This window comes from Musca vetustissima, unplaced genomic scaffold (assembly GCF_032173495.1).
Source record: "Musca vetustissima isolate MV318-11 ecotype Yass unplaced genomic scaffold, APGP_CSIRO_Mvet_v1 utg7558, whole genome shotgun sequence".
Classification (NCBI taxonomy): Eukaryota; Metazoa; Arthropoda; class Insecta; order Diptera; family Muscidae; genus Musca; species Musca vetustissima.
Genome location: NW_026883613.1, coordinates 127,236 through 145,171, shown reverse-complemented (window position 1 = coordinate 145,171; position 17,936 = coordinate 127,236). Strand labels below are relative to the sequence as shown.

The 17,936-nt window shown below is 35.4% G+C and overlaps 1 protein-coding gene across 1 annotated transcript; it reads left to right on the top strand.

Moving 5' to 3' along the window:
• The first annotated feature begins 12,374 nt into the window (after window positions 1-12,374).
• LOC133330519 (ninjurin-A-like) lies at window positions 12,375-13,145 on the top strand. The gene is made up of 3 exons (XM_061538956.1): window positions 12,375-12,390; window positions 12,497-12,891; window positions 12,969-13,145. The coding sequence occupies exons 1-3, from the start codon at window positions 12,375-12,377 to the stop codon at window positions 13,143-13,145; spliced, it is 588 nt and encodes a 195-aa protein (XP_061394940.1).
• The last annotated feature ends 4,791 nt before the right edge of the window (window positions 13,146-17,936 follow it).

Below are 17,936 nucleotides of genomic sequence, written 5' to 3'. Positions count from 1 at the left end.
ACAAAACGGTGCATATTTGGCTCAAATCGGACATTCCGAAGCATGTTAAATAATGTACTATATTAGTTCATATAAAAATAATGGTTTTCTTTTTCCCCAACCTAATATTATTGATGTCCAATATTAAGATAGATAAAGCTTTGAAATGTTGAACTTAGTTGTGTATATATCGGTTAACGTTTTAGTATATCCCACATATAATCGTACCCTCAAACAAACGGTACTTTTGGTAAATTTTCAACAAAATTGGCAACAAGTTTTGTGTTATCATTGGGTATTAAATTATTTCACAAAATAATAATATTGGTCTACATTTTAGGGTAGACCCCATATATAGCTGCACCTTTTAAATGTTGCTTTTATTCGGAGGGTGGTCACGTTTTTCAATCGAATTAGCTCTAATTTTTTATTTGGTGTTCTCGATTCATAATTAACGGTTTCCCTCAATTTTGGATATTTTGAGGAGTTCAGACAGGTTCAAATTCCTAGTCCAATTTTCAAAACTAAGTGTCGGCAGTTTGGTATTTCGTTATATCATTGCAGCCCCAATCGGTTTTAAGTATTTTAAGGCCTAACTCATGGTGGAGGGCATACAAAGTTAAGGTTGGCCGAATTTAACGACGTTTTTAACAATTGAGATTGTTCGGTTTGTTTCTAATTTTTGAGAAAAAGTTACTAATTTTTACAAATTTTTTTTCGATTTCATAAAGTTATCGCAGTAAACAAGTGTACATTCTTGCCGAATTTCTATTAAATATTGAAAAAAAAACGGATCCAATTTAAGATTTGGCATTAGTAGTAACTATGCAGCAATCATCATCTGTAGGTTAATAATGTGAAATACAATCTAATATTGTTGCAGGGAAGAACAAATTTGTTGGCCATGTTTGCGTGTATTGGCAAAAAAGTACTACCGGCTTCTTAGGGGGGATTAACCGTAAATGTATACCACATTGACTAATTAATTTTTTGTATAGGTACTCATTAAGAAAACTACCTCATTTGGTACATTTTCAAATATTTAATATGTATCATACCAAAATAATAAAAAAAAAACACTGATAATTTCACCAGTCCAATATATGCTAAAATAAAATTAAGAGCATACTATTATACATAGCTAAGAGAGTTTCTCAAAATCTCACAAAAGATTCAAGTTTTATTAAAACAATCTCTGAGTAAATCCCCATTAAAGATATTGTCAATAAGCATCTGAATTTAAAAGTAAACAAACCAGCAGCCCAGATCTCAGTTGGAAAAGTTGTACGGTGCGAAGAACAACGAAGCGGGACGGTTTGAATACTAAAATAAAAAAAATAAATAAATAAAAAGGAAAGCGAATACTGTGAACCGGCAAATTAATTGAATTTTTAATTTTATAAATAATAATAAATAATATATATATATTAATAAATAATATATATTGCATATGTATACTGATAAACATATTCATTAACTTGCAGTGAAAAAATAAATAAATAAAAATAATATAACAAAGGAAATATAAAACAAGATTGTGATAAAATTGTATAATAAAGTGCCAGACTAACCGCAACATAACAAAATTATACACATAAAAGATTTTGCGAGTAGATAAGTGCAAATAAAACATTTTCTATTTGAAAGTCTAAGGAGTAAATAAAAATTTCATCTTCTAAGAAATAAAACAAAGAAAACGAAAATTCTATATAAAGAAACAACAACAACAACCAATATGGCTAATCACAAAACATCTGAACCTCACATTGCATTGGAAATGAATGAATCCAAGTTAAATTATGAATTTGGCAATCCGTTGGATACAAATATCGATCATCATGTAAGTTGAATATTAAAAGCGGGGTTAATTTTTGTAAAATGGTTTTTAGCACAGTAATAAATTAGTTTTAGAAAGCTTGTTGATTTTCTTGTCTTGTGCCTATTATTTTTTACAACAAAATATTGAGGATCACAATTTGTGCATGTTTGTGTGTATTTATTGACTGGTCTTTCAATGGCTTCATTGACAGACATACAAACAAAAATAAATCCTAACCGGTTTGACTCACCGGCATACTACCGCAAATATTAAAGGGTAAATTCCCAATTCTTGCAAATGGTTTGGCATTGAAGAAAGTTTTTTTTTTTGTTAGAAAATTATCCAAGGTATGGTTTCTATTTTTTTTATAATGTGAATTAATACATTTCTTAAATACAAAGCTAAAATGACTCATAACATTTATGTTAAATTTAGTTTTTTTTTGAGATTGTAAAAATCGTTTCAGATTTACATACAGTTCGCAGCGTGCCAGGTTGAGCCTAGAATTAGGTACATCAAAAATCACATGTTGAAATCGGTTATGTTTAGATTACATATTTAGATATGGCATCTAAAATACATAAAGTTTGTCCGATTATTTAATTCTTTAGAGGGAAACATTTGTTTTATTATTGTAGGTTACAATAAGAATTTTAGGATCATATTTTGTGTTTAATTGCTATAAAATATTAGGTGGTAATAAAAATGGGATGCATCGATCCACATGTTGGCGTAGTCTCCATATAATTGTACCAAAAATGTTTAATATTTAGGACAGGTTTTTGCTACTGAATTGGATACTTATCTGGCTTGTGACAGAACTTCCGTTGCATAAACTGAACTTAAAACCAGTAAGGAAAGTAGTGAAGTCGGACGGGCCGACTATATGATACCCTTCACCACTATGGGTATATTAAACAGGACTATTAACATGAAAATGGATGAAATAAAATATGTGATATTTATCTAACTGTGAATCGACTTCAAACAAATATCAATAGGTCATCCGTTGGGCTATGTCTGTACTTCTAGAAAACGTAACTACGTAATTCTATGTTCAATTTTGTACGTTGTGCAAAATTTGATGTCAATCTGAATTTCGTGCAAATCGAAACATATATGGGGACTATGGTGCAACATTTACATCAAATCGGACGAAACTATATATGGGAGCTATATCTAAATCTGGACCAATTTTCTCTATACTTGGCAGATATCACTCTTGGCTCAATTTAGTACATTATACCAAATTTGGTGCAAATCGAAGGATATATAGGGACTTTGGTGCACCATTTACAAGAAATCGGACGAAACTATATATGGGAACTATATCTAAATCTGGACCGATTTTCACGAAACTTGGCAGACATCATTCTAGGCTCAATTCAGAACGTTGCACCAAATTTCGTGCAAATCGACAGATATATAGGGTCTTTAGTGCACCATTTACCTTAAATTGGACGAATCTATATATGGGAACTATATCTAAATCTGGACCGATTTTCTCGAAACTTGACACTCATCATTGTAGGCCTAATTCAGTACGCTGTGCAAAATTTCTTGCAAATCGAAAGTTATTTAGGGACTTTGGTGCACCATTTACCTTAAATCGGACGAAAATATATATGGGAGCTATATCTAAATTTGAACTGATTTTTCCCAATTTCTATAGGGTTCGTCCTTGGGCCAAATGAATGAGCTGTGCCAAATTGCATCCAATTTGAATAATAAATGTGACCTGTACTTTGTTTACAATTTAACATGGGCAGACGGACGGACGGACGGACATGCGTAAATCGACTCAGAAAGTGATTCTATGCATATTCTCAAAAGGAACCATGGGTCTATCTCGATTCCATTTGCCTGTTACAAACATATGCACAAAGACATAATACCCTGTACCCCAGTGTGGTGAAGGGTATAAAAATCCAGGCGCGTCGGACTTTTCCGCAGTTTTTCCAATTTGAAAGACAATGTTTGGCAATTTTGTCATCCACCTTATCTTTCCATCTAATTAGTGGGTTTCCTCTTCTGCGTAAGCCATAAGCTGGTTCTCTTTTATATGCTTTTCGAGCTGGGACATCTTCATCCATTCTCACAACATGACCTAGCCAACGTAGCCGCTGCAGCTCGATACGTCTGACAATGCCGATGTCCGAGAATAGCTGGTACAACTCATGGTTCATTCGACGGCGATATCCCATACGCAGATCAGCCCTATGATCTTTCGGAGAATTTTTCTCTCAAACAGTGCTGGCTAATCTTTTTGCATAAGTAACCATGTTTCAGATCCATATAACAGCACGGGTAGTATCAGCGTCTTGTAGAGTGTGAGTTTGGAATGGCGGGAGGTGGCCTTTTTTCGAAACTGCTTACTTAGACCATAGTAGCATCGTTGGTCAACACTACCCGTATTTCTCCGTATTTCAAAACTAATGTCATTAGTTTTACAAGGTTTATAAAAGGTATATATATATAAAAGGTACAAGGTATATACAATTTTTGACTGCCTCGAAGCTGTAGTTTTCAAGTTCCACAGTTGGTCCGAGTCTAATGTTAAAAAGATTACACGACAAACAGTTGATCCGAGTCTACTGTTAAAAAGATCACACGACAAACAGTCACCTTGTCTGAATTCTCGTTCGGTATTGAAGGGCTCCGATAGGTCCTAGCCGACTTTAATTGCTGACCTTGTGCCACTTAAAGTTATCCTGCATAGCCGTATTAATTTTGCAGGAATGCCGAACGCAGACATGACTTTAAACACCTCTGCACGGATAGGGCTGTCGAATGCGGCTTTATAGTCGACAAATAGGTGGAATGGGTCGATGTGGGTTTTTTCCAGGATTTGGTGCAGAGTGAAAATCTGGTCAATGGTGGATTTGACAGGTCTGATGCCGCATTAGTATGGTCCAATAATGCCATTGACCATTGGCTTTAGTCGTTCATTATATAGTTGGCACATATCGTCTTGTCCCTTTTTGTGCACGGGGCACAATATGCACAGGTGCCAAACATTGGGCATGAATTCCTCTAGCCTAATTGTACTAATCAGCTGGTGCATGCTCCTGACCAGGATCTGTCCACCAGCCTTGAATAGAAGGCACTGAATTGGATATAATAATATGTTGGGTTCAGATCATCCTTCCAAAATTATAAATATTAGTTTTAATATACATCCCATGTTAACAATTTTTGTAGCCTTAGATTTATTTTTTTCAGCCAAAAGGCTATATTTTCCAATTGCCTGTTATTATTGTATAACCAGTGAGCGGAGCAGTATAGTCGGACGGGGCCGACCATACGATACCCTACACAACTACCACTGAACTCAAATTTTCTACGGATGTGTATTCCGAGCCTGGGCAATATTTCGTGATATTTGCACACTCTTGCCCGATTAGAGGTAAACAGCACCTCTTCCTCACACTGACATATTTTCCGAATATTACGAGTATTCAGTACAGTTATTGTCCAGATTCCCTTCACCGTGGGTTGTGTTGTTGTAGATCGACTCGAAAATAACACAAAAAAAATTAAGTTTTCGGTCCACTTCATTCCAAAATTATTATCTGATCATCACCGAAAATTAAAGGCGTTGTCCTTGACAATAACTGGAACCTCATGAAACATTTCAAAGCGATCAGCGCTATGTTCGGCTCTCTAGAGTGATAATGGGTTACTAAATAAAATACAAATACAGAGATACCTGTAAATATTTAGGTGTAACTCCCACATCAGAGCACATGCGACAATATAATTGGTCTTAATTTAAAGGTCAACCACTCCTCTTGGATATAATATCAATTTTTCGGGTCTATGTCCTTCAGGGGTAAATATATACGCTATAGAATACAAATTTTGTCATTTTTCACACAAAAGTCAGGGTCCATTTGACATGCTAAATATTGACCGATCTTTATCAAAACAGGCATGCTTATTCTTTGGCCCGACCCCCTTCTCCATGCAAAATTTCATGATGTTCGGGTCATTATTGCGGCCTGTGGAGCGACCAGAAAAACCGACAAAAATTTAGTATTTGGTCCATTTCATCCCCTAAATATTAACCGATCTTTCCCAAAAACAATAGGGGTCTTCATTCGCCAGAACCCATCCTGCATGCAAAATTTCGTGAAGATTGGTCCATAACTGTGGCCTGTATCGTGTTTACAAATTATAATGGACAGTCGGACGGACGGACGGACACACATGTCTAGATCGACTCAGCTAGTCGAGATATGACGATCGGTATACTTAAAGGTGGGTCTAGGACCAATATTTAGCGGCGTTACAAACTTTTGGGGCTGCACAAAGCTATAATACCCTGACAACATAGTTGTGTAGGGTATAAAAATTTCATCGCAGAAAATGTCTAATATAGGTCCCCGTTTTTTATATAGCTCTTATATAACATCATTATCAAATTTTCGGTATTTTAGACTATTTTTATACCCTCCTCCATAGTATGGAGGGTATATTAATTTTGTCATTCCGTTTGTAACTCATCGAAATATTCATTTCCGACCCTATAAAGTATATATATTCTTGATCAGGGTAAAATTCTAAGATCTAGCCATGTCCGTCCTTCCCTCTGCCCATCCGTCTGTTGTAATCACGTTATCTTCTGAAGGAATTGAGTTAGAGTTCTGAAATTTTGCATAGGTTTGTCTTTTGTCTGCAGACAGGTCAAGTTCGAAGATGGGATATATCGGTCCACGTTTAGGCATATCTCCCATATAACAGTACCCCCAATTTTTTGTATTTTGGGGTTCTTGAGTCCGTTTTCGATCGAATACGCTGAAATTTGGTTTGGTAATGTCTCCACAAAAAAATATAAATATAGGTCCACTTTTCCTGGTAACTCCCACATAACGGTACCTACTAATTTTCAGTATTTTGGGGGTTTTGATCGTATTTTTGCACCAAATTGGCTGTAATTTAGTATTTTGAGTTCGTAATAGGTTTCAAATCGGTCCACAAAAAATTATAAGTATAGGTCCATTTTTTCGGATAGCCCCCATATAACGGTAACCCCAATTTTCGGTATTTTGGGGTTCTTGAGCACGTTTTTCAACCGATTACGCGGAAATTTGGTACATTAAGTTCTTATTGGGTACTAAATGTATCCACAAAAAATTATAAATATAGGTACACTTTTTCTGGTAGCCCTCATATAACGGTACCTCCTAATTTTCAGTATTGTGGGGGTTTTGATCGTATTTTTTCACCGAATTGGCTGTAATTTAGCATTTTGAGTTCATAGTAGGTACCAAACCTCTCCACAAAAAAATTATAAATATAGGTCCATTTTTCCCCATAGAAGGGTACCCCCAAATTTCTGTATTTTTGGGTTCTTGAGCGCGTTTTTCAACCGAATTCGCTAAACTAATTTCGGAAGAAATAATAAGATGGGCAAAGTCTGGATGAAATCAAAATTGTTTGAAACAGGGGTCTAGGAACAATATTAAGGACCATAATAGGTTTGTAAAAATGTCGGTATGGGTACACTTTTTGGTATGTTCCCTATATTTTTATTTCGAGTACCTTTTTTTCAAGTAACAAAGTCAGATATGGGATAAATGCTATATACAAGAGGGTCTACATTACAGTACATACATGCAGTACTATTTAGTATTTCCATTATCACACTAGAGGGTGAAACTATCGTCCGGATTATACTTCTCCGCTCACTGGTTTTTAAGATTGGCTGACATTTTCCTCATTATAAAATATATTTGATTTCTTTCTCAAACAGAAAACTATTTCTTCTATAGATTTATGAAACTGTATTTTCTCTCAAATAGAAAAAATTTTCTTAAAGAAAAACTTTATTGATTTTTTTGAGAACATATAAATAATACATCGAAATAGAAAATATTTATCTGAATTTCAAATAATGTAATTACTATAATTTATTGAATTTGCAATGTATTATTCATAAGATGTATTGCATGTAATGCAATGACAATTAGTTCTCGAATTAATTTGACATGGTCGTATTTCTCCACAGTATTTCTGTGATAGTCTTTGAAGAATGCAATGGCTTCCTATTTGAGAATATAATTTCAATGCCGATTAATTGAATCGAGAATAGCATACCATATTCCAGTTGGCATTTATTCGAACTTAAAGCTTGAGAATTGAAATTGAAAAAAATATTTTTATCTTAAAGAAATAACAAAAAAAAATCTTTACATACATTTTGCAGCGGCAATACTTCTATATCAAATGAATTATTATTTTGATCTCGGCGACGTCCAGTAGTTTATAAAAAATTTTCTAATACAAGAAAACAAAGCTTCTTAAACTACATAGAAATAAAAGCGAAACACTTTTTTTATGATGTAAACAACAAATACAACAACATAAATTTGAACAACAAATTGCTTCGTGAAGTTTTCGCATATTTGTGTGGCCTAAAAATTAGTCATCTATCCCGAACGTGTCTATAGATTTTGTAAATACTTATATGTATAGCTTATATATTTTTGTTGTAATCGTCATCTGTCATACGTCATCAGATATACAAATATATAACAAATACCTTTCAATAAGTCTGGCAAACGCGGTTTGTTAAAAAAATATTTAAAATATTTAGTTTTTGAAGAAAACTTTAATCCATTGATATACAGCCACTTCGGTGGGATAATGAGGGTAGAGAACCCTTTATTATACCCTACACAACTATGTTGTCAGGGTATTATAGCTTTGTGCAGCCCCAAAAGTTTGTAACGCCGCTAAATATTGGTCCTAGACCCACCTTTAAGTATACCGATCGTCATATCTCGACTAGCTGAGTCGATCTAGACATGTGTGTCCGTCCGTCCGTCCGTCCGTCCGTCTGTCCATTATAATTTGTAAACACGATACAGGCCACAGTTATGGACCAATCTTCACGAAATTTTGCATGCAGGATGGGTTCTGGCCAATGAAGACCCCTATTGTTTTTGGGAAAGATCGGTTAATATTTAGGGGATGAAATGGACCAAATACTAAATTTTTGTCGGTTTTTCTGGTCGCTCCACAGGCCGCAATAATGACCCGAACATCATGAAATTTTGCATGGAGAAGGGGGTCGGGCCAAAGAATAAGCATGCCTGTTTTGATAAAGATCGGTCAATATTTAGCATGTCAAATGGACCCTGACTTTTGTGTGAAAAATGACAAAATTTGTATTCTATAGCGTATATATTTACCCCTGAAGGACATAGACCCGAAAAATTGATATTATATCCAAGAGGAGTGGTTGACCTTTAAATTAAGACCAATTATATTGTCGCATGTGCTCTGATGTGGGAGTTACACCTAAATATTTACAGGTATCTCTGTATTTGTATTTTATTTAGTAACCCATTATCACTCTAGAGAGCCGAACATAGCGCTGATCGCTTTGAAATGTTTCATGAGGTTCCAGTTATTGTCAAGGACAACGCCTTTAATTTTCGGTGATGATCAGATAATAATTTTGGAATTAAGTGGACCGAAAACTTAATTTTTTTTGTGTTATTTTCGAGTCGATCTACAACAACACAACCCACGGTGAAGGGAATCTGGACAATAACTGTACTGAATACTCGTAATATTCGGAAAATATGTCAGTGTGAGGAAGAGGTGCTGTTTACCTCTAATCGGGCAAGAGTGTGCAAATATCACGAAATATTGCCCAGGCTCGGAATACACATCCGTAGAAAATTTGAGTTCAGTGGTAGTTGTGTAGGGTATCGTATGGTCGGCCCCGTCCGACTATACTGCTCCGCTCACTGGTTTTAAATTATTTTTACCCTTTGTTATACCCTACACAACTATGTTGTCAGGGTATTATAGCTTTGTGCAGCCCCAAATGTTTGTAACGCCGCGAAATATTAGTCCTAGAACTGAGTCGATATAGGCATGTGTGTCCGTCCGTCTGTCCATTATAATTTGTAAACACGATACAGGTCACAGTTATGGACCAATCTTCACGAAATTTTGCATGTAGGATGGGTTCTGGCCAATGAAGACCCCTATTGTTTTTGGAAAAGGTCGATTAATATTTAGGCGATGAAATGGACCAAAAACTTTATTTTTGTCGGTTTTTCTGGTCGCTTCGTGAGTGAGCGTGAGCAAATCGAGATGTACAGGAGTCGGAATGAAGTCCGGAAATTTTACCAACGAGTAAAACACCAAACCGAAGGCTTTGGGGCAGGCACATCCTCCTGTAGAGATGAAGAAGGAAGCCTGGTGACAGATACAGACAGCGTGTTGAGGATCTGGAAGGAGCATTTCGAAAAGCTACTAGTATCAAATAGTGGCGATGAAGAAGATACCCCAGAACCAATAAGAGATGATGGTATAGAGTGTATACCACCTAGCCAAGATGAGGTCATAAAAGCAATTAATCGGCTCAAGAACAACAAAGCAGCAGGAGCCGATGGGTTACCAGCCGAACTATTCAAGACTGGTGGCCAGATGCTGGTCAGGAGCATGCACCAGCTGATTAACACAATTTGGCTAGATGAATGCATGCCCAATGATTGGAACCTCAGCATCCTGTGTCCCGTGCACAAAAAGGAGACAAGACGATATGTGCCAACTATAGAGGAATAAGTCTCCTTCCCATCGCATATAAAGTGCTATCCAGTGTGCTGTGTGAACGATTGAAGCCAATGGTCAATGACATCATCGGATCATACCAATGCGGCTTCAGACTTGGCAAATCCACCATTGACCAGATTTTCACTCTGCGCCAAATCCTGGAAAAGATCCACGAAAAACACATCGACACATACCACCTATATGTCGACTATAAATCCGCATTCGACAGCCCTATCCGTTCAGAGGTGTTTAAAGCCATGTCTGCGTTCGGCAATCCTGCAGAATAAATACGGCTATGCAGGATAACTTTAAGTGGCACAAGGTCAGCCGTTAAAGTAGGAAAGGACCTATCTGAGCCCTTCAATACCGAACGAGGATTCATGCAAGGTGACAGTTTGTCGTGTGATCTTTTTAACATCCTACTGGAAAAGGTCATACGAGACACAAAGGTGAACAGAAATGGCACTCTGTACACCAAACCACACCAGTTACTCGCCTACGCCGATGACATCGATATAATGGGTCGAACATTGCGAGCGGTAACAGCCACCTTTGAACAAATTGAAAAGGAGTCTGCCAAAGTGGGTCTGGCAGTAAACGGCGAGAAGACCAAGCTGATGGTATCAACGCGCAAGACGTCCAGTAGACTCGGACCAACTGTGGAACATGAGAACTACAGCTTCGAGGTAGTTAAAGACTTTATATACCTTGGTACCGCCATAAATAAAACGAATGACATCAGTTTTGAAATTCGGAGAAGGATTGTGATGGCCAACCGATGCCACTATGGTCTAAGTAAGCAGTTTAGAAACAAGGCCACCTCCCGCCAGACCAAACTCACACTTTACAAGACGCTGATACTACCCGTGTTATTATATGGATCAGAAGCATGGGTACTTGCGCAAGCAGATGAGGCAGCTCTTGGGGTGTTTGAGAGAAAAATTCTCCTAAAGATCTACGGGCCGATCTACGTCGACGGTGAATATGGGAGTCGAATGAACCACGAGCTTTACAATTTATACGCGGACATCGACATAGTAAGTCGTATTGAGCTGCAGCGACTACGGTGGCTAGGCCATGTTGTGCGGATGAATGAAAATGCCCCAGCTCAAAAGGCATATAAAAATGAGCCTACTGATGGTTCCCGTAGAAGGGGAAGGCCACAAATCAGATGGAAAGACCAAGTAGAAAACAACTTCTTGGAACGTGGTCTTCCAAATTGGTGGACTTGCGCACAAGACCGACGCGCTTGGAAATCTTTTTTAAGCTCGGCTTATGGAACAACCGTTCTGTAACAAGCCAGCTAAGTAGGTAAGTAAGTTCTGGTCGCTCCAGAGGCCGCAATTATGGCCCAAACACCGCGAAGGGATCGGGCCAAAGAATCAGCATGCCTGTTTTGATAAAGATCGGTCAATATTTAGCGGGTCAAATGGACCCTAACGTTTGTGTGAAAAATTACGAAATTTGTATTCTATAGCGTATATATTTACCACTGAGGGACATAGACCCGAGAAGTTTATAATATATCCAAGGGGAGTGGGGTGAAGTGAACCGAAAACTTAATTATTTGTACTTTTCGAGTCGAAAGCCGAACATCACAACACAACCAACTGTGAAGATAATCTGGACAAGTAATTAGAGAGGCTTTACTGATTATTAGTAACATTTGTTGACCTCTAGCCAGTCAAAAGTGTGCAAATATCGCGAACTATTGCCCAATCTCAGAATATAGAACCACAGAAAGTTAGATTTTCATGGAATTTGTGTAGGGTATCGTATGGTCGGCCCCGTCCGACTATACTGCTCCGCTCACTGGTTTTTAATTATTTTTCATTTTGTTTAATTGACAAACTGAAAATTTTTATTTTTTTTTATTAATTTCAGGCAACAGAAACATTTCCTCCAGAAGATATTGATTTCATTGATGGTAGAGCACCAAACGTACCCAAAACAAGTAAGTAAACCACAAACCAATTTAACATATTCCAGTTCCCCCATTATTATGAACTTAGAACAAAGCTAGTTTATATACATATGTATATATTTTTTTTGTTTTCCTTATACCTTTTGCTTATTTTCCTATTTTTTGTTTGCAATTTGTTTATACTTTCGCCATATAAAAAGTATCTGAGGCTGATGAAGATGACTTTGATGATCGTCCTTTTGCTGTAGGACCCAGAAGTGGTGTTGATGATGGACTACTGCCAAATGGTGGCAGCGGTGGTGGTGGTGATGCGAGTCATGGTGTGGCCGACAGAAAACCCGAAAGACCTTCAAGACGTCCTAGTTTTAGTTTTCCCGGCTACGATGGACCCGGTTTTGTAACAATCAATGGTGTGGATACCCCCATACCTGATGTCAATGCCTATCAACACAAGAAAACCTTGGCTCAGGGTATGATGGATTTGGCCTTATTATCGGCAAATGCCAATCAATTGCGTTATGTTTTGGAATCATATGGTCGCCATCCATATTATTATCCCAGTTTGGTATTCATTTCATTGAGTATTGTATTTCAGGTGAGTGTGTGTGTGTGTGTCCAAGATGATATGTATTGATTATATTAAATTTTTATTTTTTTTTGTCTTCTTTTCAGATTGCCGTAGGCGTTGGCCTAATTCTGAATAGTAAATACAATATTAAAAATGAGCGGGACATTTGCCGGGCAAATAAAATCAATAATTATACGGTTATTGGAATTTTTGTTGTAACGGTGGTAAATGTTTTCATATCGGCCTTTGGAGTTGCAGAACCCGCGGAACGAAGTACTTGAATGTGGACATATTTCTAAATTAGTTTTAGAAATCGAATTTTGTTCTTAAGAGCAGTAGCAATTTGTATAGAATAATTTATGTTTCGAATATTAAATTTGTAATACCATTTAAAAATAATGTAATTGTATTAAGTATTTTTTGTCATAATTTTTTTATTTTAAGATTTGTAATTGTAAAATTTATGTTAAATGTAAATGCAATGAACAAATTATGTTAATTACAAAATAACACCTAAAAATACTTGTGTCACACCCAAATAAAATAAATAATATTCTAGATTAGTTACATTTTTGAGGTTATTCAAAAAATATCTATAAGTGAAAGAATATTTCATTGTGATCCGAATATAAATTTAATTAAAATTAAATAAAATAATGCCGCCCATCGATGTGATCTCTGCGAATCTTTAAAACATAAAATTTACAAAAAAAAAAAAAAAAAATGTTATGATCTAAATATCTCATATTTGTGTAAATCTAAATATTGAAATTTTTGTATTTTTATATGCATTTATAAATAAGCTTTTACTGTACTGTGTGAATTTTTTATGTTAATAAAATTAAGATACATTTTAAAATATTTTTTTTGTCTTACTAAAAGCATTCATTAATTGTTTCTCAACACTTCAAGTAAATATATATATGTATGTATATCACATATGTGCCTGGCTTGTAAATATTGCAGCACATAAAACGATTGACAAAAACGAACGAACGATTTTGGTAAAATACTCCATAACAAGATACCAAAAATGTCCACAAAAAAAGCCTATCAACAATTCGATCAATCGACAAATAAAGAAATATTCCATCTTAAATAGCAAGGTGAATAATCGGTTTTTTGTGAAACTTGTAACAAATTTTCGTATACTGAAAGAAATCAAAAATCAATGATAAATGCCCATCAGTTTCATAAAAATTGAATATTTTTGTTTTGCGAAATAGTCAGGCTGAATCCCAGTTTGTTGTTTTTATAAAAAGAACTATTATTTAGTGGGGTATGTATGGCATTGTCCACCGAGGGGTAAGGCAGAGAAGACTAAAGTTTCGGATCACGCCACTGATCCTCATCAGTTCCCTTAGTTTTTTGCTGGGATATTATCCCCATTATCTATTTATTGCTTCTTTACAAAATACCTTTCATACCTAAATGTCTCTTGTGACAATTCGAAGTTCTTACGTTACCAGCGATACGACCCAAATGAGAATAAATAGTTGTTTTTTTTATAAAAACAACAAACTGGGATTCAGCCTGACTATTTTGCAAAAACAAAATACAAATGGCATCCCAAATAACCCGCCAACACTACTGAAATTGAATATTTCTATTTTTATTTAAGGCGTGTTTTTGCGATTGGCGTTAATTCAAAAACTCATAATGCCCTAGGATAAATGCCATCGGTGAAGATCCTCATTATTTGTATACCAGCCTCAGCCTTTTGCTACCAGAATAAAATAGCAAGTTGCCCATCAAAATATAAAAATGTTGATCAAAAACAAAAATTATAATCTGGAAACTCCATACCTACACACATAAAAAATTTGAACGCCTAAAGGTATGCTACAAATTTTTAAAATTCTTTATAAAAAACGTTTAAATCAAATAATTTTTGACTAATATGTAATATTAGGTTGGGGAAAAAGAATTCCATTATTTTTTCGGCAGATGGATTTACTGATAGAACCAATACTGTGTGAAATATTACAAAATTTGCGGCTTAAATGTTTAATCCGAAAAAAGATCGGGAAACAAGATCTCAGTGTAAAAACCAGATTTGGAATCCATTTTGAAATAAAAACCAATAAGGAAAGTAGTAAAGTCGGACGGAGCCGACTATATGATACCCTTCACCACTTTGGGTATATTCAACAGATGAATCATAACAGACCTCGCATTTTAAAGGACCAGTAAAATTAAATTGGAACCGTAAACATGTCATTCTGCAACCTACACTAAATGTTTCACTTGCTCACCTATTAAGTTGCTCCTTACAACGGGACAAAATTATTTAAAACTATTTAAAAAAATATAAATCGAACACCCGTTTGTTATTTCGATAAATATCTGATAAATATGAGGAGTTTGGTCCACCTATGTCTAAATCTGAACCGACTTCAACGAGACTTGACAGATTCATTTATATTAACTACAGTTCATTTTACAAAATTGTGTGCCAATCGGACAAACATTGGGTCTTTAGAACAAAATTTACATAAAATCGGAAGAAAAAACATATAGGAGCTATATATAAAACTGAACCGATTTCCACGAAACTTACCACACATCATTCTAGACTTAATTCAATATGTCATGCTCAATATTGGGCAAATCGGTACAAATTGGTACAAAATTAACCTTAAATCGGACGAAAACATTTTCATTACATATGGGAGCTATATCTAAATCTGAACCGATTTTCAGGAAACCTAACATACATCATTCTAGACCTAATTCATTACGCTGTGCCAAATTTCGTGGAAAACTGACTAAAATATATATGGGAGCTATATCTAAATCTGAACCGATTTTCAGGAAACTTAACTTCGTGCAAATCGAAAGATATATAGGGACTTTGGGAAACTTAACACACATCATTCTAGACCTAATTCATTACGCTATGCCAAATTTCGTGAAAATCGAAAGATGTATAGGGACTTTAGTACACAATTTACCTTAAATCGGACGAAAATATATATGGGAGCTATATCTAAATCTGAACCGATTTTCAAGAAACTTAACAGACATCATTCTAGACCTAATGCATTACGCTGTGCCAAATGTCGTGCAAATCGAAATATGTATAGGGACTTTGGTACACCATTTACCTTAATTCGGACGAAAATATATATGGGAGCTATATCTAAATCTGAACCGATTTTCAAGAAACTTAACACACATCATTCTAGTCTTAATTCAGTACGCTATGCCAAATTTCGTGAAAATCGAAGGATATATAGGGACTTTGGTGCACTATTTACCTAAAATCGGACGAATATATATGGGAGCTATATCTAAATCTGAACCGATTTTCTCGAAACTTGGCAAAAATCATTCTGGACCCAACTCAGTACTCTGTGCCAAATTTCGTGCAAATCGAAAGATATATCGGGACTTTGGTACACCATTTACCTTAAATCGAACGAAAATATATATGGGAGCTATATCTAAATCTGAACCGATTTTTCCAAATTTCAATAGGGTTCGTCCTTGGGCCAAATAAGTGACATATGCCAAATTTCATCCAATTCGGATCACAAATGCGACCTGTACTTTGTTAACAATTTAACATGGACAGACGGACGGACGGACAGACGGACATGCGTAAATCGACTCAGAAAGTGATTCTATGCATATTCTCAAAAGGAACCATGTGTCTATCTCGTTTAAATTTTCCACAAAGACATAATACCCTGTACCACAGTGTGGTGAAGGGTATAAAAAAGATAAGGCCTTTAATCTAATGTCAAAATAAAAACTATATATAAGGGGGTCGAAAATGTCGATAAAATCGGAGAAATGATCGAGAAATGCCTTTAAAATGGCAAAAAATCATACAACAAAACGGTGCATATTTGGCCGAAGTCGGACATTCCGAAGCATGTTAAATAAATAATGTCATATAGTTCATATAAAAAAATGGATTTATTTTTCTCCAAACTAATATTTTAAATAGTTGCGGAATATGTATAAATATTAATGTTGGTTACTATAAGAATCGTACAAAAATCTCTTATATATACCAAAAATAGTGTAGGGTATTATATAGTCGATTCAGACCAACTTTTTTCCTTTTCTTATTGGGGTTTCTTCAGAATTGTCTTCCACTGACAGTAACACAAATCAGGTGTCATATTGTAGGGGACTTATTTTCTTTATTATAGAAACGACAATTTTAACTTTTAAATCCAGTTTTAACAGTCAATTTACAAACGTAAATTCCAAAATAATTTTTCACATAAAAATCTTCAAATTTATTAAAATACGAACGTATTTCGAAATAGCCAGACTTTTTAGATTTCATATGACATCAATTTTTATTACAAAAACATTTTTCAATGGACTACATCAATAGATGGCGTTTTGTCGCATTCATTAAATTTAAATAACATTTGAATGAATTGTGATTTTTAGAAGATTAAAACTTTTGTGAGAGGAACGAAAAGGGTGGGCCGATAAGTCCGATCTTCCAACATTATAAAGGTATGGTTAAATATTAGGTTGTGTAAAGTGTAGTTAAAATCGAATTGTACATTCGCATGATATTACAAAATAAAATAAATTTGTAGCAAAATGTTGGCCTTTTTGTGGGGTGTACCGATAATCCTCATCTTCAAACTTGATTTAGGACTGGAAGAAATATTACGATGTGCAAAGTGTGGATGATATCGGTTACTCTTTTCTCTTGTGACTGACGGATATTTGTAAATCGACTCCAAATTGTCTGAATCGGATTTGGACTAACGGGAAATACTCTTCCGCTTATGCCGGATGTTCGTTCTCAGAAGAATGAAAAGGGGAAATGATATTTAAATATTGGGATTGAGAGCAGCTTGCCGCATTCGATTATTTTCGTACCTATAATTACAATACCCTTTTAATAGTTTTAAAGTATTTTTACTAAATTTATTATTAAAACCTTTGCTGAGTAATAATGTGAGATATTTATATTCAATTGTGGTTATCCAATAACTTACCATGCCAATAACATAGGCAGAGGTTTTCTAGTCGGTGCAGAACATTAGTGTCAATAAGACATACATCGGAAGTGCAATTGGAAAAAGAAAACGAAC

What these genes read in the sequence shown, in the direction of transcription:
- LOC133330519 (XM_061538956.1), top strand. An exon ending in CATTGAGTATTGTATTTCAG is followed by an intron (nt 12,892 to 12,968) that starts GTGAGTGTGTGT and finishes TCTTCTTTTCAG; the next exon opens with ATTGCCGTAGGCGTTGGCCT.